General features: G+C 44.9%; 1 protein-coding gene across 3 annotated transcripts in view; it reads left to right on the top strand.

Annotated features, from left to right (window-relative positions):
• TLN2 (talin 2) overlaps positions 1-25,470 on the top strand; it is a 446,754-nt gene that overhangs the window by 406,033 nt on the left and 15,251 nt on the right. For all 3 annotated transcript variants that reach the window (XM_060294173.1, XM_060294172.1, XM_030878890.2), the window contains 4 exons: positions 1,841-2,026; positions 6,334-6,441; positions 20,697-20,802; positions 21,673-21,797. In XM_060294173.1, the coding sequence (XP_060150156.1) occupies positions 1,841-2,026; positions 6,334-6,441; positions 20,697-20,802; positions 21,673-21,797 (525 nt within the window). The remainder of the gene's footprint in view (positions 1-1,840; positions 2,027-6,333; positions 6,442-20,696; positions 20,803-21,672; positions 21,798-25,470) is intronic.

The following is a 25,470-nucleotide window of genomic DNA, read 5'->3' as shown; positions in this document are numbered from 1 at the left end:
AGCCCCTGCTGGTTCCCGTTGCCATTGGCAACAGCTCACGCTGCTGCACACGTACGGATTTGGGAGTCTGAGGTTGGCTATTAGGAAAACCTGGATGCCTTTACCTGGGACACTTCCCTTTAACATCAGGCTTCCTTCTGTGTGAGGTGTCTGATCTCAGAGACACTGACCCCATGTTCGCTCTTACCTTGTTCCACCGTCGTAGAGCGAGGGTGTCCTGGTGATACACTATGATTGTCTCCTGTTCTTTTGATCCTGAGACAATTGTGGATTGAATCATCCTTATCCCTAGAAATAGAAATATGCTGAAAATGAGTAGTTTCAAACTGAGATTTCTTTTTAATGGGAGGTCTGATTCAGCTTCTCTTTTGGAAGGAGGCGTCTTTAGAGGGTCACCTGTGAGGGCCACAAGCCGCTGAAGGGCAGCAGTAGAGACAAGCAATTCTGTTGGGTTTTGCTGGTGGAGGCTCGGGTTCTCTTGTCCTGTTTTTAATGAATCCGACCTTGGTTGGTGTTGTGCTCAGTTCTCACATGGAGAAGAAACTAAAAAATACAGGCCTTAAGGCTGCTGCCTGGCGCTAACCTGCTTGCACGGGCTGGGGGCTTCTTACCAAAAGTCTGGACACACATTCTGACAGGTGTGGGTGGGCCTAATGGTGGCAACGGAAGCGATTTGAAATTTGGAGCTCTCTTGGGAAATTACAGACACATGGTCGACCTAAGTATACCGATGTGGTTTAGAATTGACCCAGACTGTGCATTTTCGTGGGCACAGGAGGTTTCCAAAGGAGCATGTGTCCCGAGACCCACGTTAGTGTGGAGGGCTCTGTCCATGTTCATTCCACTGCGGCATTCAGGGGTGGTCCTGGGCGGCCTGACGGTAGCTGTTCATTTTTAGGGGAGTAGTGATGTTTAACGGTGGTTGGCACATGGCAGGGATGCTGGCTGGGTCCTCCTTTCTGCTTCCAGGAAGACTTCCCTGCTGAAACGTGGCTGCCTAGGGCAGAAGACAGAGCAGCCCCACCTGGTTCGGGATTCCTCGTGTACAGGGACAGCCAGGGCACCCATCACTCATGGTAGAACCATGGCAGATGGGCTGGAAGCAGAAACGGCTGGCTTGGCTGGCAGGTGGCACTTTAAAGTGGGATATTCACTTACCATGGCTAATTTATTTCAGCTTCTCTAAAGGGGTGTGTGTGTTTGTGTGTGTGTGTGTGTGTGTGTGTGTGTGTGTGAGATTAAATAATTCACAGTGTCAACGTGGCACACTCAACCTGAACACCTCCACACAGTTAGGCAGTTATATTTGTAAGAAAGGCTAAGAATAGAAGAAACTGAACGCTTCATTTCCCCCAGCCCCACACTCTTTTAAAGAGAGAGAACTGAGTCCAGAGCAATGCATCCAGGTCAGTCGTGCCCTGGAACCAGCAACTGGGCTGCGGAGTTTCTGGGAACTACCGAAGCAGGAGCAGGAGTGGGCCAGGAGAACTGGGAAGCCGCACAATGCCGCCCGTACCCCACCCCGGTGGGGGTGAGTGGGTAACAAATACACATTGAGTGTCAGTTTCCGAAGGCAAACAAGTTAATGCTGTGGGTCGTCTTCCCTCCCCACGTCGTCCCCATGAATGCCGAGTACAGGTGTGTGAGCCTTATGCACGCCGGAATCTTGAAAGCAAGAGTGATATTACTGTATTCACATTTCTAATTTCCTGCCCTCTGACGGTTTCTTCCCGTGGCTGGCTTGGTTTTCAGACACTGAGCCGCAGCCGGTAGGGGAAGCATAAGTTATTTCTGTCCTTCCCTTTTTGATTTTTTCAGCACTTCGATTTCTAACTTCCAGGTATTCCAGTCCAAAGAGGTACCTGAAAAGACATCGTCACCTGAAGAATCCATCAGGATGACCAAAGGCATCACCATGGCAACAGCCAAAGCCGTGGCAGCTGGGAACTCGTGTCGACAGGAGGACGTGATTGCCACCGCCAACCTGAGCCGGAAGGCCGTGTCAGATATGTTAACGGCTTGCAAGGTAAAGGCCTTGGCGTTGTTTGGGGTGGGTAGGGTAGTGTTCGTTCACGGTTGAGCTGTTGGGTTCAGTTTGGAGAGCGGGAGGGGCTGGCCACGTGTAGAAGGGAGCCGCTCGGTACCTTAACCTGTGTGTGTGATAGGCTATGCGGGAAGGCAGGTGTGCCCGTCAGCCCCCGGGAGGTGACTCTGCGGGCAGGTTTGTGTCTGAGAGGGCATGGAGTAGGCTTGCCGACTGACCCTCCCGCTTTACCTCTCAGTTCTTCCTGAATAGGCGGACACCTTCTTCCAGGGGCTGTAGTGGAGGCCGCTCTGGCAGTAGTAAAGCGGGCGTGTGACATTTTGTTCCAGGCCCTTCAAAGGAAAACCACACCCCTTGTCAGCCTGCACCCTTTCCTGCTTCCATAGGTCAGCAGCCATTCTGCCCCCGGAGGGGTGTTGCCATAAATGGGTGAGGCAGTGAGTGAGAGGAACCAGACAGAACGTCAGGGATCTGCCTTTTTGCTCTCTGTGCCAGACGTCTTGGAGCAGCTCCTCTGATCCTTGGGGAGACAGTGGGGGCCACTGCCCTAAGCCAGTGCTCATGGAAGGAGCTGGGGAGACCTGAGCTTTATGACCTTCACTTTATTTTTGATCTGTTAAGCCAGAGAGCCGTAAGAGCCTCCCATTGAGCACCGCCACCCCAGCCCTCCATCCTTCTAGGGACAGCTGTGGCCCAGGGACCCTGACTTCTGCTCCATGATGGACCGATGACCCCCCTGCCGTGGTGGGCAGATGGGGCTGAACCACAGAAAGGGAAGAGCAGCTGTTGCAGCTGGGTGTCCTCAGCAACAGGGCCCTTCTTTGTGGTGCAGTGAGTTGTGGGGAGAGCTGGTGCGGGGTCGGACGATGGCCTCTCAGGTTCCTTGGCAAGGGTAGGGTGGGCTGGGGTCCCTGGGTAGAGACAGGGGGAGGCAGCCAGGCTGAAGGGCTGGGTGTGGGGAAAAGCACCGCATTTCCTGGTCTCCTGGGTGTGGGGGAGGGTAGAGCGTGGGGAACAGGGGTAGGCGGGGGAGGGGGGGGAGCAGAGGGCGGCAAGAGGGTTGGGCCACTGTCCTGAGGACCGAGTGCTCTGGGCCGGGGAGTTTAGACTCTCCTGAGGCCACAAATACAGTTTTGATGCGCTCAGTGGAATCTGCCCTGGCAGAAGCGATAATTCCCCGAAGGGGTTACAGCCTCTGTCAGAACAGTATTTACCAGGGACTTCCCTGGCGGTCCAGTGGCGAAGACTTAGCCTTCCAGTGCTGGGGGTGCGGGTTCAATCTCTGGTCAGAGAGCTAAGATCCCACATGCCACTGGGGCCAAAAAAACAAAACATGAAAAACAGAAGCAATATTGTAACAAATTCAATAAAGACTTAAAAAATGGTCCACATCAAAAACAAACAAAAAACTCTTAAAAAAAAAAAAAGAACAGTATTTACCAGCCAGATATGGCCTGAAGGCCACCATGGTGTATATGCAGGGCACCTCATAGTTTTGGAAGGGCTGGCGTGTATGTTCTGTCGTTCAATCCTAGATGGGAAGGGTAAAGGAATTCTCCTAACGTGAGCTTGCCAGAAAGGGCATGCAATAAGAACGTATAGAAAGCCAGGGATGCCTACTGGTGGGTCAAGAAGGAACCCTCTGTGCCAAGCAGAGGGCCACGTGGCCATATTTGAACACCACCTTTGGGACTGAGCAAGGCAGAAACGGAGGTGCAGTAGGTCTCATACTGACTCATCAGAGACAGGATTACACTAATTGCTTCAGTGGGGATGCAGACTTCCCTACACCCTAAGTTTATTCTCGTGTCTGTTTCTTTCTGGTCTTCCTTTCATGTCCATACGTCTATGTCAGATACAATTTTATATCTCTGACTACAATTAATGTTACATGACTGTTTCTGCGTTACTAGCAGTCATTATAACTGACTCTTTATTGACCACAAAATACTCTGGTAATGAACATACTCTTTCCCCCACTATCAGATACTTAGATTGTCTGCAGTTTTTTTTAAATCATCAACTTTACTGCAGGAACATCTTTGGGTATATCTGTTTTTCCTGTGCCTTGGATGATATCCTTAGGCAGGCTCCCAGAAGTAGAATTAGGAGGTCAAATGGTGTGACATTCTAATTATTGCTCGATTGCTCTCCCCAAGGGCTCTACCAGGTTAGAGCCACCAGCCGTGACCAGCAGCTCCCGCACAGCTCTCAAGGAGGGCCTTGCACGTTACCTGCTGGAGGAGCATCATAGCCCTTGTCTTCCCCCAGTGGTGTCTCGTCGAACCAGACGTGGGCTCTGTCCTCACACTTGGAGACGGGGGGCGAGGCTAATTAAAACGCAGGAGGGTAGTGTATATACGTCCATGCCACTCTCTCGCTCCGTCACAGCTTACCCTTCCCCCTCCCCATATCCTCAAGTCCATTCTCTAGTAGGTCTGTGTCTTTATTCCTGTCTTACCCCTAGGTTCTTCATGACATTTTTTTTTTCTTAAATTCCATATATATGTGTTAGCATACGGTATTTGTCTTTCTCTTTCTGACTTACTTCACTCTGTGTGACAGACTTTAGGTCCATCCACCTCATTACAAATACCTCAATTTCGTTTCTTTTTATGGCTGAGTAATATTCCATTGTATATATGTGCCACATCTTCTTTACCCGTTCATCTGTCGATTGACACTGAGGTTGTTTCCATATCCTGGCTGTTGTACATAGAGCTGCAATGAACATTTTGGTACATGACTATTTTTGAATTATGGTTTTCTCAGGGTATATGCCCAGTAGTGTGGGAAGCAGCCGCATAGCACAGGGAGATCAGCTCGGTGCTTTGTGACCGCCTAGAGGGGTGGGATAGGGAGGGTGGGAGGGAGGGAGACGCAAGAGGGAAGAGATATAGGAACATATGTATATGTATAACTGATTCACTTTGTTATAAAGCAGAAACTAACACACCATTGTAAAGCAATTATACTCCAATAAGGATGTAAAAAAATAAAAATAAAAAATAAATTAATTAATTTAAATAAAACGCAGGAGGGGTTAAAGGCCTGGCCCGTTAGTCCTCAGATGAGGACTAACCAGGCTCATAAATGACAGATACTGGCCACTCGAATTATCCCCACCCCTCTTGGGGTGGTTTGGGGGGTCAGGTAAGCGGAAATTTCCCAGGTGTTGCCCCCAACAGCTCCCAGTCCTGGGGAGAGGGATTTGACTGGAGGGAGTATGGAGGCGGGTCACGCTTCCCCTTCTGCCTTGACCTTTTATCCTAATGTGTAATTTGTATTTGTCCTGACTCGTGATTTATTTGCAGTTTTCTATTTTTTGTATTCTTGTAAGTCCCCTCGAGTTCTTTCCAGAGTGAGGTTGTAGGAGGAGGAAAGGCTAAATGGGTAGGGTTGCCAGACTGAGCAAATAAAAAACAGACCGCCCCATACTTATGCTAAAAGTTTTCATTGTTTATTCGAAATTCAAATGTAACTGGACGTTCTGTAGTTCATCTGGCAGCCCCGTGAATGGGCGTACCATCTGAAATGATATCTCACGCATGACTCAAGTGCGCAGGTCCCAAGTACAAGAAAAAAGGGCCAGATGCTGTGTTAACCATATGTCCTGGTCTGCTTATCTCAATGTGTATGATGCGAGATGAGTTATTTGTGGCACCTTTGAGGGTGCTGGGGAGCTCGCTCTCTGAAGGTTCCCAGGAGCCAGTGAGTCCTGGTCGGGAGACTCACTGTGATTGCAGTGTGATCAGGTCACAGAGTGATGAGCCTGTGAACAGAGAGGGTTCTTCAGAATACTTCACGCTGCAGGAGTGAGAGAGGCTGATCCTGTTAAGCTGTAAGTCCTCTGCTGTAAGCCTCTTCTGTAAGCCCCAATCATGAATCTTTTTAGCACACGTGGAATTTCTTACCTTTCAATAAAAGTTGGGGTGGGGGGGGCATGAGGAGAAAGGAAGGAAAGAGGGGCCAGATTCACTTGCTTTTGTCTGCCTTCCAGGCACTAGAAAAAGCAAGACACAAAGTGTTGTCAGAGAACCTGCTGTGCAGACAGGTGGGTGGTATCAGGAGAATGTGGAGGAGAACCCCTCCTCTCTCCAGGGAGGCAGGGAAGGTTTCTCAGAGAGGTCACTGAAGGTAAAACGGGAGGAGTTCCAGATTCCAGGTCTCCTGCCTCTGGGTCTTGGGCTACACAGCACTGCTGGGCAAGTGACCCCACCTGGCTGCCTGGTCCACTTGCCACCTGGCTCTTCCTGTTTTAAGATGTCGACGTTCCTTTCTCTCTCCAGCAAGCATCCTATCACCCCGACGTCAGCGAGGAGGTGCGCACCAGAGCATTGCGGTACGGGACGGAGTGCACCCTCGGCTACCTGGACCTTCTGGAGCACGTCTTGGTGGTGAGGAGGGGCATGGGCCAGGCCAGGGCTGGGGAAGCGCTGATCCGGATGCAGAGCGTCCTTTCCTTGGGAAAACCCCTCTTAGAGCATCGCGCAGGCTCCACTTGCGAGGCTGGGACTGGACTGAGCTGAAAAGCCTCTCATATCACACTGCCCCAGCACACGAGATACAAGTGTAGTCTGGAGGGAGGTGCAGTTCGAATCCAGAGGAGCCTGGCTGTCTCGTTGCACCAAAGAGGCAAGACTAGCCTGAAAGAGCGGTGGGTAAGCAGAGTGAGAGGCGAAGCAGGTGGGACACACAGAGCCACCACTGAAAACAGATCAGGAGGTCCGGTCAGGAAAAACCCCAGTCCATCCTGCAAGGGCCAGGAAGGCTCCTAGAAGAGCCAGGCCAGCATCCATGTTAGAAACATCACCAGTGCTACAGGAGACCTACTAGTCTCTCGCGATTTCCCCCAGTCCTCGAACCAGTGGCTTAGACCACATTGAGAATATGTCCAGTTCCATTTGTCTGATGACCTTCGAGCCTGCCGTGCCCACACGGAACTGGGTTAATGTGGTGTACATCTGTCCCTGTCTAATCCTGGGAGCCACGTTTAAAACTGGGGAGTTCTGGGAGAGAGCTTGTTCAGGAGTCAGAGACACCCCAGAAGGGACTTGATGATGTCTCACCCCCTTCACTGCCCTTGCTCCTTTCTAAACCTAAAAGAAGATGATCCAACAGGGCACTTTCAGATACACAGCACATGTACCTCAAAGATTATTAAGCCTTTCATTTGCTCTGCATTGACATTTATCTCTTTTTGTGCAACCACGTGAGGCTAGCAGGGCAAGGGAATGATCCAAGAACCAAGTTTGGCCCCTTGGCCCCTTGGAGACACGGGGGCGAGGCTAATTAAAACGCAGGAGGGTAGTGTATATATGTCCATGCCACTCTCTCGCTCCGTCACAGCTTACCCTTCCCCCTCCCCATATCCTCAAGTCCATTCTCTAGTAGGTCTGTGTCTTTATTCCTGTCTTACCCCTAGGTTCTTCATGACATCCCAGCTACTAATGACAGACCTGAGACCAAGTCCCAGCTCTGCTCATTCTAGTATTTCACTGCCTTCTCCTTAAACTGAAATTACCTTCCGATGTTAAGCATTTCAGGTCTTTTAAGGGAACACTACTTTTATTCTTCGCCCAGGTAACCGTGGTCATTGCAAAAGAATATCTTTTGAGAGAGTGGCCAGTCTGGGGTTACTGACATTGGGCTCCCAAAGCCTGAACGCTCGTGAGTAGAAACCAGTGTATTGCTCGTGGGCCAAGGAGAAAACATCTTGGCCAGTCAGCGTTCGCAGGCACGAGCCTCCCCAGCCAAGCCAGCTTATCTGTGTTGGGATATGAGGTGTTCAGCCCGTGAGCATGCATAGCAGGAAGTTTAGCGTAAGGAGAATGAAGCCAGCAAGGCTTCCACAAGGTATCTTTTTCTTGATGGGACCATCTATTCTAGGCACTTGGAATCTTGTGACATCCGAACATTCGAAAGCACAGTGGAAAGCAAAATGGCTTAGGTTTAGAACGCTTGAATTCAGATCCTGGCTGTGCCAAGTAAATAGTTGCATTACCACTGTCTTATCCGGGCTTCAGTTTGCTCAGATGTTAAGCCGCTGATTAAGGATTAAGTGAGGCGGTGGGGAGTCCAGGGCTCTGGCTGAGCTCACGTCTGCTGCACGCTTCGTTAAAATCCTCCTGGAAGGTGCCGGTCCTGGCTGAGCAGAGGTGCAGGGCTGCGGCAGCAGTGCCCTCCTAGCTTCCCAGGTGGGGGCTCTCCCCCAGCACCCATTTTTCCTTGTCTCTGTCTCTCATGCTTTGGTCTTCATCTTGTTCATTTGATACTGGCATCCTCCTATTACTCCCATGAAGGATCCTCACCTCACCCCTTTCATCCGGTTCCATTTCTCGGTTAAACCGTATTTTTTCCCCGCTCCTGTGTTTGTACCTGTGGCGCCAGTGTCGGTAGGTGCAGGCCCCTGCACACATTGGCTCTTGGTGAGCCATTTAACGAGGATGTCCTGTGTCGGGGTCCACTTGCAGCAGCGCCAGCTCCCCAAGTTGGGATGGAAAGGAGGCAGCAGCCTTCAAGGCGTACGGTGGAGTGAAGGTCTCGGGTTTCCCTCCTCTGCGCAAAGACAGCTTAGACCGGGGAGAGGAGTTCTGTCTTCATGAGGAAGGGCAGGTGCCAGCATTTGTCTTGAGAACCTTCTCCCAGGGGAGAAGGAAGAGGGAACCCTCAGAGGGTCCCCTTCTTGACCTCAAGCCGCCTTTAGACCCTCTCCCAGTATCTGGGAGCCGGGTGTTGCATCCACCAAAGCACTTCCTCTCTCCACCTCCGCCCCTCTCCATGCCCACCGCATGTTGGTGAGCAGAAGAAGACAAGGCCTCCTGAGGCGGGTGTGGGTGCATGGTTGGCCTCTTTGCCCCAAGGGAAGCTGAGGTGTCCGGGGCCTCCGTGGGAAGGCCTAGGAGCCATTCCCAAGATACACACTCAGAGACCCCAGCTTTACAGCCCCTTAGTTACTGTGCCGGGCATCAGCCCTAGTGATAATCAGCAGGTTCTTCTGGAACAGGAGGAAGGGCACATACCACAGGGAGACCCCACATCACGTGTGATTTGGGAGGTTTCGTGTGGGACCAGAGGTTGGCAGTAGGGGAGCTACCACTGCCTTCTTTTCCTGGACCCAACAAGAGCCATTGCACTTTACAGCCAGGTGTGCTTCCCTGATGCGTTTTCCGTTATGAGTTCTTCTTGGTATTTACTAAAGAAACAGGACTCTGGGGCTTCCCTGGTGGCTCAGTGGTTGAGAGTCCGCCTGCCGATGCAGGGGACACGGGTTCATGCCCCGGTCCGGGAAGGTCCCACATGCTGCGGAGCGGCTGGGCCCATGAGCCATGGCCGCTGAGCCTGTGCGTCCGGAGCCTGTGCTCCACAATGGGAGAGGCCAGAACAGTGAGAGGCCCGCGTACCGCAAAAAAAAAAAAAAAAAGAAACAGGACTCTGAAGTCTTACATGTTTGCAAACCGAATTTGGTTGATTGTGTGGTGGTTGATGTGTCTGTTAAAAGCCTGCCACCTGAATTTCCTTTCATCTTCCTCTACAGTTATTGTCATTGTAACTTGTAATTATGGCAATAATATAAATATCCTGTTTCTCCATAGCTGTTTTGAGATTTACGGTGTGAAAAATGCTGGTGCTAAAACGAAATCATTAATAGGAAGAAAAGCTAAATGACGTGAAAACTTTTTTTTTTTTTTTTTTTTTGTGGTACGCGCGCCTCTCACTGTTGCGGCCTCTCCCGTTGTGGAGCACAGGCTCCGGACGCGCAGGCTCAGCGGCCATGGCTCACGGGCCCAGCCGCTCCACGGCATGTGGGATCTTCCCGGACCGGGACACGAACCTGTGTCCCCTGCATCGGCAGGTGGACTCCCAACCCCTGTGCCACCAGGGAAGCCCGACATGAAAACTTTTATACAGCATCCAGAATTTGTCTCATCTTTTACAAGAAAGAGGTTTTTCCCTCTTTATGGTGACACGTGCTGATGGTTCATCCAAGTAGATAAGAATGAAATCGCATCAAGTATTTGTTCATATTTTTATTCTTGTCTCTTTAGAGACCTACACATACTCTTTGAAGGGTATTTTCCAATAAAAATATAGGAAGGAGACATCCAGGGGATTATCATAAACATGAAAAAATACCAGTTCCTAACTGAAAATGGTAGAACCTCTGTGACAGCGTTCTGTCCCCTAAGCTGCAGACATTAACAGTTTCCTTGGGCCTGCAGCTGAAAATAAGCTCACATGTCCCATCATGAGCCCTCACTCCTTCTCCAAAGCAGACTTGAAAGAAATCTGGACTAACACGAGGCTAAATACGAGGAAGACTGTTCCACATACGAGGACCATGAGCCATAAGACCGCTTAGGACCGAGCTGGTAGAGACCCGAAAAGAAATTAGGGAAATGGAGACGCACGAATACGGAAACTAGTGTTCACTTCTGAGGGAACTTTGACAGAATCAGAAAACGAAAGCCAAATTGACAATTTAGAGAAGACGTCAGATGTATGTGGAAATTACCTTTAGGGTAGAGGGAAAGAATACTAAGATTAGCTATTTGAGGGTGGTGAATAAAAAAGCAGTTAAAGCTAGAGATTTTCACACACACACGCACGCACGCACACACACGCACACAGTATTCCCCATTCTGCCCTCCTCCTCATTCACTGGTCTTCACGCATGTCATCAGATGACCACAGTACCTCCATCCTGAAAAGAAAGTCAGCCGACATTGGAACTGTAACAGGAGATCCTAGGATGGTCCTCCTGGATCACTGTAAAGCTGACTTCTCTTCTTAGCTGACCAGAGAGAATTAGTAAGATTTCTGAAAGCTGAAGAAAGGTCAGATAATTGTCCAATTTTTACTAAAGGGGAAAGAGAAAAGTAGAAATTAAGGTTTGGAGGAAGTGTCCAGCAATTTAGAGGAATAAATTGAGGTCACTTTCAGGTAGTCCAAGGTGGTTTAGCCATCTTCTTTAGGGGCCGCTTTTCTTAAATTTGGACACGTGAAAACGTGGGGGAAAGTATGCTACTTTGGCCTTGTTCAGGTCAAATATCCTAGAGCCAAGGATTCTTCACCTTTTTTGGCTGGTTTGTATATTTTAGTTTTACTTTAGAAAAAAATCTTAAAACAGAAAACCATATCAACATTTGCGTGTCTACCATCTATAATTAACTAATTTTGTTAAATAATATTTTGTCTTATTTGGTTCAGATCCTTATTTTGTAAGAAGTCTCTCAATAATAATTAATTTTGTATCCTTTACCAATACCATCCTCCTTTTTTCTCTGTCTAGGCAGAAATAACTATCATGATTTCAGCTTTCTTAACCTTCGTGGATCTTGGGCCCCCTTGAGCTAGCTAAAAGCCCATTTCCTGCCTCACCCTACCCTCATCAGAGAAACATCAGCACATAAACACAAATGTCCCGTAAACTGTTAAGAGGGTTCCCAGACCCCTAGCTGGATACTTTGGGAATTTAGAAACTCCAAATCGAGAGGAGATTGGGGATTTGGGGATTTTTTTTTTTTTTTTCTTGAGAATCCAGTTATCAGTCTACAAACAATGGGATCTAATTTAGGCAGAACCCCGTCCTTGCTGCCCTGGGAGCTGCTTTATGAAGCTTTAGACGTGCCCATTTGAGCAATGTTGGCCTTCTGCATTTGCTGTTGGCTGGTTTGTCATGGAGGATTTCTATTGCAGGATGAGAGGCAGCCAGTTGGCCTCTGCAGTACCACAGATCAATATTGCTGCTTACCCACAATATGAGGTCTTTGACAGGGTTAAAATTACCGTGGCTTCCAGTAGCAGCACTTTAATTTCATTCTGTCTGTTGCCTGCTATGAGAAATCATGTTGACTTAATTGCAGAATAAAAATAGAACTCCTTTGCTCTCCTGCCTTATTTAAATAGGGTGCTTTGCCATAGGGCCGTTCCCTTTCTTAGAGCCAGAGTGTATACAGAGTGGTTTTCTCCCTCCATCAAGGCTCATGCAGCTCAATATTTTGCAATCCAAAAATGGGCAGAAAACCTAAATAGACATTTCTCCAAAGAATATATACAGATTGCCAACACGTGAAAGAATGCTCAACATCATTAATAATTAGAGAAATGTAAATCAAAACTACAATGAGGTATCACCTCACACCACTCAGAATGGCCATCATCAAAAAGTCTACAAACAATAAATGCTGGAGAGGGTGTGGAGAAAAGGGAACCCTCTTGCACTGCAGGTGAGAATGTGAATTGGTACAGCCACTATGGAGAACAGTATGGAGGTTCCTTAAAAAACTACCAATAAAACTACCATACGACCCAGCAATCCCACTACTGGGCATATACCCTGAGAAAACCATAATTCAAAGAGTCATGTACCACAATGTTCCTGGCAGCACTATTTACAATAGCCAGGACATGGAAGCAACCTAAGTGTCCATCCACACATGAATGGATAAAGAAGACATGGCACATATGTACAATGGAATATTACTCAGCCATAAAAAGAAACGAAATTGAGTTATTTGTAATGAGGTGGATGGACCTAGAGTCTGTCATACAGAGTGAAGTAAGTCAGAAAGAGAAAAACAAATACCATATGCTAACACATATATATGGAATCTAAAAAAAAAAAAAAAGGTTCTGAAGAAACTAGGGGCAGGACAGGAATAAAGACGCAGATGTAGAGAATGGACTTGAGGACACGGAGAGGGGGAAGGATAAGCTGGGACCAAGTGAGAGACTGGCATGGATTTACATATACTACCAAACGTAAAATAGATAGCTAGTGGGAAGCAGCCACATAGCACAGGGAGATCAGCTCCATGCTTTGTGACCACCTAGAGGGGTGGGATAGGGAGGGTGGGAGGGAGATGCAAGAGGGAGGGGATATGGGGATATGTGTATACATACAGCTGATTCACTTTGTTATACAGCAGAAACTAACACACCATTCTAATGTAGTTATACTCCAATAAAGATGTTAAAATAAATAATTAAATTAAATTTTAAAACATAAAGACAGAAGTCTTTTCACCACTCCCCTTTGATGATTTCAGTGAATCTCCCTACCACACCCTTAAGTTTTGTTTCAGCTTTATTGAGGCATAACTAACATATACAAGGAACACATATTTGAAGTGTACGATTTGAGGAGTGATATCTGAATATGTCTGTGAAACCATCACCACAATCAAAACGATGAATATATCCGTTATTCTTCAAAATTTCCAAACAACCACTAGTCTGCTTTTTGTTATCACAGATTTGTTTGCATTTTCCAGACTTTTATATAAAAGCAGTCATCGGGCCTGTACTCTCCTTTGTCTGGCTTTTTTCACTCAGCATCAGTAGTTTCAATTCCATCCACATTGTTATGTGTACCAATAATTTGTCCCCTTTTATTAAGTAGTATTCCGCCATATGGCTATGTCATAATTGTTCATCAGAACACCTGTTGATGGATATTTGCGTTATTTCCAGGTTTGATGATTATAAATAAATCTGCTACGAACATCCTATATAGAAGTTTTTCTACCTATATGATTTCATTTCTCTTGGATAAATACCTAGAAGTAGAATAGTTATATCATAGGGTGGGTATATTTTTAACTTCTTAGGAAACTACTAAATTCTTTTTTAAAGTGGTTATTTCCACCAGCAGTATATGAGAGTTCCAATTTCTCCATGTCCTTGTTAGCACTTAGAGTGGTCAGTGTTTTTAATTTTAGACATTCTAGTGGGTATGTGGTGGTATCTTAATTTCCACCAAGGGTTAGAGGGCATTTTGTGACCAATTTGTCCACGACACTAGGAATGCTCATTCCCAGGTCAGGCGAGGGTTTCATTGATAGGCCACTCAAAGTGCTAACACTGGACCAGACCCTGTTAGTAATAACCAAAAGGGTCTGGACCATCTGTCTTACTAGTCTGTTATGGTCCAGGAAATGGTTGCTTCTTCCCATTTCTAGAGTTGTGCGTTGATCTTATGGAACTATATATTTGGTCAATCATTCAAGTCACCTGCTCATCCTCAGTTTTATCTGAGGCTCAGTCACACATTTGGTAACGCAAGAAACAATAATCTTGTAAAATAGGCAGAATACAAGTAATACAGCTGGTAACATTAATAAGGTCATAAGTAAGTATTTAAGCTGAGAACTTCCACTAGGTGCGGCCCAGTATAGTATCTGCCCAGATCATGTAAACGGTCTATTCTGCTCCAATCGCTGTCTTTAAGGAAATCATGTATTGATATTGTACCTAAAGTTCACCAAAGATTTCTACGTGTAAAGGTGAGTGGTGGGTCATCGTGACCCTTTGCAGGATTGAGAAAGGAATGTTATCTTCTAAGGAGTTACGTGACTGGTGTCAGAAGAAGAAAAATTGGTCTTTAAGATTGAGCAGGTATTTCTGCTATTGGGAAGGTCTGTTAACACGTCATGCAGATGCACAAGGCACACTAGAGGGGAGGGAGGAGGCCAAAGGGCAGAGAAAAAGTTTTATGTTTAAATTGTTCTTGTCTTGCCTTAAAATGTGAATTTTTATTTCATCAGTCAGATATATTCTCTGCAGATAGTTTCTCTTAGGGTGTCACCTGTATTTTCATTTTCATAACAGTGTCTGGCGGGGGGAGAAAAATGTATATTAAAAAAGAAAGGGGCTTCTCTGGTGGCGCAGTGGTTGAGAGTCCGCCTGCCGACGCGGGGGACACGGGTTCGTGCCCCGGTCCGGGAAGATCCCACATGCCGCGGAGCAGCTGGGCCCGTGAGCCATGGCCGCTGAGCCTGCGCGTCTGGAGCCTGTGCTCCGGAACAGGAGAGGCCACAACAGTGAGAGGCCCGCGTACCGCAAAAAAACAAAACAAAACAAACCAAAAAAACCCCCAAAAAGAAAGAAAATGACAGCAAGGCAGAGAGTTGAGAAAACAAAAAAGTACAGATAGAACTCGGATAAAAATGAAAGTAAAATGAAAATATGTCTTACATATAAAATATTAAACATTTAGGATGAACTGGATGTTTGCAAAGGTTATCGAATTATTTTCAGGATTATACCCCAGTGTGGGGAAGAAAATAATCTTCCCTCTACTCTTCTGAGTTCTTGCTGGAGACCTCGTGTAATAAGACAGATTAACAAGAGAACAACAAAAGTTGATTCACATGGTGTACCTCATGGATAAATGGAAGATACCCAGCGGAAAAATGGGCAATTCCCAAGGTAGCCTAAGGCACCCACTTAAATACCACTTTCAGGCAAAGAAAAGAAAAGGTGTATGTGGTGGGAGGAGGCTGGTTACAGGAGGTGGCCAGGAAAAGCAGGGTTAACTAGGGTAAGGTTGTTAGCAGGTTTTAGAGCCTTCATCATCTATAAGATTCTCTTGTGATTTTCTCTCAGGCTTCTCTTACTGGTACAGAGGGGGAGACACCCTTACAAATGGAGATTTCTTTTATAAATGTGAATTACCCTTTCAAAAGACGTAATTTCCTGTTTTCAGAGCATCCCCCGTGTCTGATTTTTCTCAAAATAATCAACTCAAAGCAATCTGTATGCCAAAGAGGCATGTTTTGGGGTGACATACTTTGCTACCCTTCACCAGCCTCCTTCTTTGTCTTTCATTTGCCTGCCTGATTGATTCTCTTCTTGTTAACAACCTTATTGAGATACAATTGGCATATGGCAAAATTTACCCAGTTAAGGCATACAGTTTCTTGGTTTTCACTATATTTACAGCTGTACACCTATCACCATAATAATAATTTTAGAACATTTTTGTCAACCCAAGAAGAAACCTCATGCCCTTTAGCAGTCATTCCTCATTCCCTTCATCCCCACTCCTAGCCCAAGGCGAACACTAATCTTTTTCTTGTCTCTGTAGATTGCCGATTCTGAACATTTCATGTAAACAGAATCGTATAGCATGTGATCTTTTGTAATTGGCTTCTTTCACTTAGCATAATGTTTTTAAAGTTCTAAGACATAAACTTTCAAATTCCTGCTTTTTTTAAATTAATTTTTATTGGAGTACAGTTCCTTTACAATGTTGTGTTAGTTTCTACTGTACAGCAAAGTCAATCCGCTATACGTATACATATATCCCCTCTTTTTTTGATTTCCTTCCCATTTAGGTCACCACAGAGCACTGAGTTCCCTGTGCTATACAGTAGCTTCTCATAGTTATCTATTTTATACATAGTATCAATAGTGTATATATGTCAATCCCAGTCTCCCAGTTCATCCCACCCCCCTTCCCCCCTTGGTATCCGTACGTTTGTTCTCTACGTCTGTGTGTCTATTTCTGCTTTGCAAATAAGATCATCTATACCATTTTTCTAGATTCCACATATATGCATTAATATACGATATTTGTTTTTCTCTTTCTGACTTCACTGTATGAAAATCTCTAGGTCCATCCACATCTCTATAAATGATGCAATTTCATTCCTTTCTATGGCTGAGTAATATTCCATTGTATATGTGTACCACATCTTCTTTATTCATTCCTCTGTTGATGGGCATTTAGGTTGCTTCCATGTCCTGGCTATTGTAAATAGTGCTGCAGTGAACATTGGGGTGCATGTGTCTTTTTGAATTATGGTTTTCTCTGGATATATGCCCAGTAGTGGGATTGCTGGCTTTTTAAAGTTTTAAAGCATAATATATGTGTTTTGTCCCCTATTTAAGAAGCTAAGATCACAAAGGTTATTCTCCTGTATTTTCTTCTACACAGTTTTAATTCTTACATTCAGGTTTATACTCCATTTCTAGTTCATCCATGCATATGGTGAGGAAAGGGTCAGGTTTATTTTCTTACCTATGGCTATCCAATTGTTCCAGCATCCTTTGTTGAAAAAATTGTCCTCATTGAATTAAAGGTGCTTTAGCACCTTTAATGAAAATCAGTTGACTATATGTGTGAATCTAGTTCTGGACTCTTTTCTGCCCCACTGATCTGTATGTCTATGCACTAATATCCTGTTGTCTTGACCACTACTATAACTTTATAATGAGTCTTGAAATCAGGTATTCTAAAACTTACAGCTCTGTTCTTTTTCAAAATGGTTTAGCTATGCTAGGTCCTTTGTATTTTATATACATTTTAGAATCATCTTATCGATATCTTAAAAAAAAAGCTTATTGGGGTTTTGACTGGGATCGTGGGGAGATTTGGGAATAATTGATCTTTTTTTTTTTTTTTTTGCGGTACGCGGGCCTCTCACTGCTGTGTCCTCTCCCGTTGTGGAGCACAGGCTCCGGACGTGCAGGCCCAGCGGCCATGGCTCACGGGCCCAGCGTCTCCACGGCATGTGGGATCCTCCCGGACCGGGGCACGAACCCGCGTCCCCTGCATCGGCAGGCGGACTCTCAACCACTGCGCCACCAGGGAAGCCTGGGAATAATTGATCTTAATAGTCTTCTAATCCAAGAATATGGTATATCTCTCCATTTATTTAGGTCTTCCTTAATATTTTCAATGACATTTGTAGTTTTTACCATCCACATCTTACACATCTGTTGTCAAATTTAACAGTATTTAACTTAACAGGTATTTCATGATTTTTTATGCTACTATAAATGGTATTGCTTTTTTCAAAATTCTCAATTTTTTACTGCATATAGAAATATAATTGATGTTTGTATATTGACCTTATATCCTGTGACCTTGCTTAACTCATTTATTCTAGCTTTTTTTCCTTTTTTTTTTAAACAAATGCCTTAGAAACTTCTACATAGGCATTCATGTTATTTATGAGCAAAGACAATTTTACTTCTCCCTTTCCATCTGCATGCCATTTATTTCTTTTTCTTGCCTTGCTGCACTGGCCAGGAATACTAGTACAATACTGATGAAAGTGTGAGGACGAATATCCTTACCTTATTCTTGGTCTTAGGGGAAAACACGCAGTCTTGCACCATTTACTGTGAGTCTCCCCATCATACCTTTAACTCCTTGCTTATTCACGTTGTGTTGACCACTGTAGCAAAAGCAAATAGCAAAGCCTGTGGACTCCTTTGCTCTTTAGTCCCAGAGCTGTAGCCATTATTCACCTAGTGGCCTTACAACATGTATTGTTTCAGACAAATACAGTACAAGCCTTTTACAGTTAGGTAGTGGCAAATGCCCATTTGATCTAGAGCAATGGTTTACAACTTTGGCTGCAAATGAGAACCACCTGGAGAACTTTTAGAAATTCTGGTGCCCAGGCCGTACATCGGACCAATTCCATCAGTAGTCCTGATGGAAATGTATACTGTATTAAATTATGTATTAATTTATACAATCTTACCACAGCTCTATAATGAAAGGACTGTTTGTTGTGCTCATTTAATAGATAAGTAAACTGAGGCTTAGAGAGAAGATAAGTAACTGGACCACTGTTACTGAGGTACATTGACTCTAGAACCTACCCTTAATTCAGTTGCCTGCCAACTGGCTGTGTTAAAAAAGTAAAAGGCATCTAACCCCTCCCCTCCACCTCTCCATGGTTCTGGTGATCTTCTGGAACTAGTGTAGGATGCCATCATATTAGGACTTGTCTCCAGTAGTGTGTTGGTCTGTTATTCATTCATTCATTTGTTCACTCATTCACTGGTTTGTAGTGAGTTAATATCTGCATGGTGCTATGTGTAGATAGGTCCTAAGGTGAGGGAATGAGAATAACAGAGCAGCTGAACTCAGAACAGTAGCAAATATAAAATTTAGAAGATTGCAAGAGGAAGGAGGGTAGGGAATAGAGCCTGGGAAGTGGTTGCTCAAGAATCTTTGACTAATCAGTTCAAGTGTGTAACATAATGTCTTCTATGCACTGGTGTGTCTGGGGCTGGTCAATGTGTAACCCCAATAAAGAAGATGTGGCACATATATACAATGGAATATTACTCAGCCATAAAAAGAAACGAAATTGAGCTATTTGTGATGAAGTGGATAGACCTAGAGTCTGTCACACAGAGTGAAGTAAGTCAGAAAGAGAAAGACAAATACCGTATGCTAACACATATATGTGGAATTTAAGGGAAAAAAATGTCATGAAGAACCTAGGGGTAAGACAGGAATAAAGACACAGACATACTAGAGAATGGACTTGAGGATATGGGGAGGGGGGAGGGTAAGCTGTGACAAAGCAAGAGAGAGGCATGGACATATATACACTACCAAACGTAAGGTAGATAGCTAGTGGGAAGCAGCCGCATAGCACAGGGAGATCAGCTAGGTGCTTTGTGACCACCTGGAGGGGTGGGATAGGGAAGGTGGGAGAGAGGGAGACGCAAGAGGGAAGAGATATGGGAACATGTGTATATGTATAGCTGATTCACTTTGTTGTAGGGCAGAAACTAACACACCATTGTAGAGCAATTGTGCTCCGATAAAGATGTAAAAAAAAAAAAAAGTATAACCCCATTAACTCCCCCAACCCCAGATTTTTTTTTACCAAGCTTCTTTTAAAGTTCTCTTACAGTTTTGGGGTCCAAAAGACATCTTTTCCAGACTCGTAAGAAAGAGTACGATACCTGGTCAGGTGAAAAGGGTATGGGATACCAAGAAGGGAATTAACATTTAATGAATGCCTACTGTGTTCCAGGCATTGTGCAAGATACTTCTCATGGGTTATTCCATTTGATGTTTATGCCACTCCTGAGGAGTAGGCATTATCCCAGTTTTACAGATGAGTAAACAAGTTCTGAGAGGTTCAGTAATCTGCCCATTGTTCACAAACCAGGAGCAGGTGAAGCTAGGTTTGAAACACAGGTTTGTCCAATACCAAAGCCCAGGCTTTGTCTGCTGCTCAGAATTGTCCATAGAGAGACAGCAGTGGTGCTTTCCTCCTGAATGTCTTAGTATTTCTAAATCTCAGGATGACCCCTCTGAAGCATGGGTAAGAGATGCAGGAAAGAATATTGAAAGAAGAATTTCAAGATTAGGGAGGAACAAGGTGGTGTAAGTCAGATGTAAATCCATGGTGGAAGATGGTAGGGAGCTCTCATCCATTTCATAATTCCATTCTTGAATGAATTTGAGAAGAAATCAGCTGAGGATGTCCTTTAAATTGGATTAGAGGTAGATTTTTAGTATCTTTTTTAACACCAGCAAAAAACAAACTTAAAACCCCTTTAAACTAGGTTTAAAAGAAGGAAAGTCCACAGGACTTCTCCCAGGAGAGCTTGCAGTCAAAACCCTGGAAATGGATTGTCCTTTCAGGAGCAGCCCTTCTCAGAGAGGTTTTTGTCTCCAAGACCCCACCTGAGTCACACTTTTCTTCTGACCCCATATTTGCTTTGTCACAAACACCAGGTGACCTGCAGCCTTGGACATTCATGTTCACTCAGAGCATTCTTACATTTTGGGTAATTTCCGTGTGCGTATGTTTGTTTTAGGTACAAACAAAAGGACAAATAAGAACTTCATCTCCCTTGTGATCTTAGGGAGGTATGTCAGAATAGATCTTAGGAAAACTCCTGGTTCCCAGCTTTTCACTTCTCACATGAGGAAACTGAAGGCCAGTGCGTCTTATATGTTTTCCCCTAAATTTCTAAAGTCACTTGGTGACAGAGTTGCAACTTCAAACCAGGATGTCTAGCTCTGCGTCCACCAGCAAGAGTGGGCTTCCTGTCACAATGGCTACCGCCTTCCTTATGTGTTTGGCTTGTTCTTCACCCATAGATTCTTCAGAAACCAACCCCAGAACTCAAGCACCAGCTGGCTGCTTTCTCCAAGCGCGTGGCCGGTGCCGTGACCGAGCTCATCCAGGCAGCGGAGGCCATGAAAGGTAGGCTGGATTCTCTCATGTCGTCCTGTGGGGCAGTCCTAGACAGCAAACTGAGCAGAGAGGATGGGCAGCCTACACAGGCCCTCTCTTGGCAAATGAAGTCAAAAGGAACACAGTGAGGAACTTTTTTTAAGAAGCAAATGGGAGTAGAGTTAGACTTAAAAAGTTACTATTCTCCTGAAACAAGTCTTTTCTCCAGTCTTTGTATTACGTCCTTCAACTTAAATGTCATGATCCATCTAGAACCGCTCACTTCTCTTTTAAGGGTCTTGCCTTCCATTTTTAACTGCATTTTCCTTCATCAGAATATTTATTCTCATTTAAATAATACACTTGATGTTTAGAAACGGTGCTATCTGGGTAGTATATTGTTTGCACACCCCTTCGTGGTTATGAAGAAGCAATCAACTCACCCGGGAGGGGTTTTCTTACCAGTTTCCCTTTGTTTGCATTTGAGGGGAATGGCTGTTCCTCCTGAGTTCCCAGGAGAAAAGAATGACAAATCTCTGTGCTCAGCATCGTCTCAAGTCTCCTGAGGATGCTTACTTGCATTCATGAACTTTAAGTTACAAGTCAGAGTAAAACTCAAGCAGGCCTTGGTCAATGAGATCTCGATTTTTGAAACTATCATTGATGACTGATCCTGTGGTAGGGCCGTCTATACAACTGATTGAGAAAATCAGGGTCAGACAGGCACTCCCCACCCCTACCCCTGCACCCAGCTGATGTTAGTGACAGCTGGAGAAAAGATCCCTTAGGACAACGCAGCTAGTCAGCATCCCTGCATGCAAATCGTGATATCGTTTGTAATTAAGTCACTGCCCTGAGGTCTGCAGCTACCAAGAATGACCCTCTTTGGACTGCTTTTAGGAACAGAGTGGGTGGATCCAGAAGACCCAACCGTCATTGCAGAAACAGAATTACTGGGGGCTGCAGCATCCATTGAGGCTGCTGCTAAGAAGTTAGAGCAGCTGAAGCCAAGAGCAAAGCCAAAAGTGAGTGTCCACGTGTGGCTGCTTGTCTGATGTCAGTAGGTCTCCCGGTAGATGGCTGTGAAATGGAGCCAGATGGGCTGCAGGGAGCTCGTCTCCTTCCCTGGGGTTGGACTAGCAAGCTGCAAACCTGTTCTACCTGCCCAGCACCTTTTTACAGGGTATGGAAAAAAACCCAAGGGTGGGTCTTTCAGGTTAACCATCCCAAGAAATACCTTTGGGTATCGAGAGGAAGAATCCCGGCATTTAAAATCTTGACTTCGTTCCGCTGTTACATAAAGCAGGTGTTGGATGTTTTCTATAGAAAGTCCCCGTTGCTGAATGTGAGATTGTCACCCTCTAATTTTCTGGTTTCCATAATGCTTTTCACCAGAAATAGCAATGCTGGGTCTCTCCTTTTCTTAAAATCAATAGAGAGTAGTGTGAACCTCAAAAGTGAACCCGGTAACAGATTTTTTCAGTATATGCTGGAGACTGTGGTTGGCTGGTGTGTTTTCTCCATCTATGTTTGTCATCTAGATAAATGTTGAGAACTTAGTTACTAAGGTCATAAGTATGTGTTAAGAGAAAGTCATTTAAAAGAAAGAGATACTTTAAGTAAGGACAGTAGAGAGGACAATTATTACAAAAAAGAATGGTGCCCTGGTGCTGTCCAGGGGGCAAAGCCCAACCCTGTAAAGAAGCCACAGTCCCCCTGCCCCCATGGCTGTCTTCAGTGGGAAGATGGTAGAACCAGAGGAGGCCTCTTTATCTTTCTATTCAAGCAAGTGCCTACTGGTTCCTGTAACCCCACCTCCCTTCCAAGGATCCAGATACCTTAGGAATTAAAACCTGGCTCTTCTCTTCAAAAACAAAACGTTGGATCTCCCAGTTTAGGTGCCTAAAATTCTACCTTTTTAAAAAAAAACAAAAACTTAAGGATGGAGTTTGAGTACTGGAATATACCAAAGCACTCAAAAGCAGTTCCCGGGCTGATGCTGTATGTAAAATAGACTTGGACGTATAGTGAATCTGTTAAGACTTGCGGACATTCTCAAAACCATGGAATTCTTAGAGCCAGTCTCCTAGTTGTCACTCTAGATTTAATAAAGGCATTTTTAGAATTTCTCATCAAGATGTAATTTAAGATTTTTGGCCTCTGGGTTTTGAGTTTGCCAGGGTCCTCTTTCCTTAACCTGAGGGTCTTAGGTGGTCTAAGTTTGTCCAGGTTTTTCTCATCAAACTTCAGAGCTAAGTGTAGGTGTAAGGGCAACTCCATTTTCTGGACTTGGCTTTATTTCTGCTTTATAAAAATAAGTTAATCATGAGTAGAAAATGTACTTTCAGCTAAGAAGCAGCAGCCGTTGACTGAGGTTTAGAGGCCTTAAACTTAATTCGTTTTTCCTTTTCCTTATCTGATTCACCACATACTTTCCTCTCTCGGGGAAGCTTCTGTCTGCTGGTTCTGGAGCCATGTCAGTTGATGCTCTTTCTCCTGGAGAAGTAGCTTGGCGCTAATTCACGTTGACGCTTCACCATACCCTAAGAGCTGCAGTCCCAATCCCTTTCCCATTGTCTTTTGCAGGGCCCTTCTGAGCTCTTGCACTCGTGAATGAAGGAGACAGGTGGGGGATGGACAAGAATGATGGTGGGATTGGAGTGATGGGAGGGTCTATGTTTTAAAATTTTGTAAGACAATGTTTTAAAAATAACAGCACTTAAAACGTTTGTGATGACTGCCACACTGGGCCAGTGGGCATTCCCTACACTGCCCTAGGATCATCTAGCCTTTCTGTTTATAGTGTGGTGTGGATTTTTACAGAAAGCCAAGGTCACAATTGACATAACTGTTGATTTGAGTCCCTTCCTTGGAGGTACCTACTCTAGGTCACTCCCATCTTCCTATTAGGAAGGGTACTTGGTCCTTCTAGAGTCTTTAGAATGATCTCTGAAGTCTTACTCTACCCAGTGACCAGAGGCTCCCACCACATGGATTATGTTATCCATAAAACTGTTTTGAAGAAATCATCAACCTAAACCACAGTTTTTGTGCCTGTCTGGGAGTGCCATTTGCTCTGTAGTAATATCGACGTGAAAAAAAATATCTTTCTTGACTTCAAGAAGGAATTTTTCCCCAGTTTAAAAAAAGAAAAAAATCCCAATCTAACATCAAAAGTCAACCAGTCTTTTGAGATTAACCAGTTCTTCCCATCCCCTTCCAAAACTAAACTCAATCAAATTAATCACAAATCCTCAGGATTCTGTAAGTGAGCAATTGCTGTTTCACATCTACCCCTGTAACTCACATACAAACCTGCAGGCACCCCACTATCGGGTGAATATGCTTTGCTTCCATATCTGGGAAGCATTTGCACTGCTTTGAGGGAGTTTGGGAGATGGGCAATGTTTTTGTTTAAATTGTTTTGCTCACCACATTCTCAGGTTGCCTATTTTAATAATAGAGTGGTCTGGGGTTTATTGAAGATGGTTCCTGGTATATTCCCACCTCAGGCCCTTAAAACGTAAGCACCTCTTTTTGCCTGGAATCGCCCAGACACAAATAACAAATTGGCATTGCTGAGTCCACTGTTTGCTTGGGAAGATGGTGTAAAGGCAAAATGAAAATGTCGGTGAGCCCTGGTGCATGTGCCTATGATACTAATGATGGCGCCGTTTCCACACCTGCAGACACACTGTGCTCCACAGACAGGTAACAGAGGTGCCCCAATGGCGTCCCCACCAACTCCCTCCCCGCCCCGCCCCACGGCTGCAGCCTGCCATGCTGTGCCCATTCTCAGCTCAGTCAGACCTGGATGCCTTTCTGCAGGCCTCTGTGTGATATGTTTGATATATTAGGTTGTTATTTAATCCAACTATATATCAAACATATTCCTACAGTGTCTTGCCCTGTCTCCGGGGGTTCCTAATATAGCTTAGAAGGCAACAGGAAAGAATATGTTAGAATCACAAGTAGATTTAGAAGACGGAGTGCTCATTACATTTCATTATGTTATATCCCATTTCTTCTTGTAGCATTTAAAACCTGTATCCGTACTGCTAGATTATTTTGTTTATTTTAGAAACAAATCATAATTATTGATGTTTCATAAGAGCTTGAGATATTATGTATAGTTTAGTTTTGTGCAGTGATGAGTCCTTAAAGGATGTGCTCGGTGGGGAAAAAGGAAACCCATGTTTGTGATACGGGGTCAGGATTATAACCTCCAAACACATCTGGATTTATATTTCCTTTTAGTTCAGTTTTATCCTGATCTTCAGTTTAGAAATTAGTAATTCTCATGATCAAGCTTTCAGCAAAAATTCAAGCACAAATCAACTATGTAATGTTCCTTTACACCCAGAGTAACAAAATGTAAAAACCAGACCAGCCAAACCAGATGTATGGATGGTGAGTCACTGGGCTTCATATAAACTTTGGAGGACTAAGTATATCTAATAAAGATAACACAGTGTGGATTATACTCTGTCTGTTGAGTTTCCTGTTATAGGTTAACTTGTCAGTAGAGGTTGATAATATTTAGAATATGCCGACAATCAGAAAGTAATTCCGCAGCCTAATTGGGGACAACAGGAAGTTCAGGATTATGAAACATTTTTTTCTGGCATGTAACAGACTTCTTTAGTTGACTTTGACCTCCTCCTCCTGGAAGAGCCTGTGAAGTATGTGTGAGTTCGT

This window comes from Globicephala melas, chromosome 2 (assembly GCF_963455315.2).
Source record: "Globicephala melas chromosome 2, mGloMel1.2, whole genome shotgun sequence".
NCBI lineage: Eukaryota > Metazoa > Chordata > Mammalia > Artiodactyla > Delphinidae > Globicephala > Globicephala melas.
This window is presented reverse-complemented; position numbering and strand designations above follow the sequence as displayed.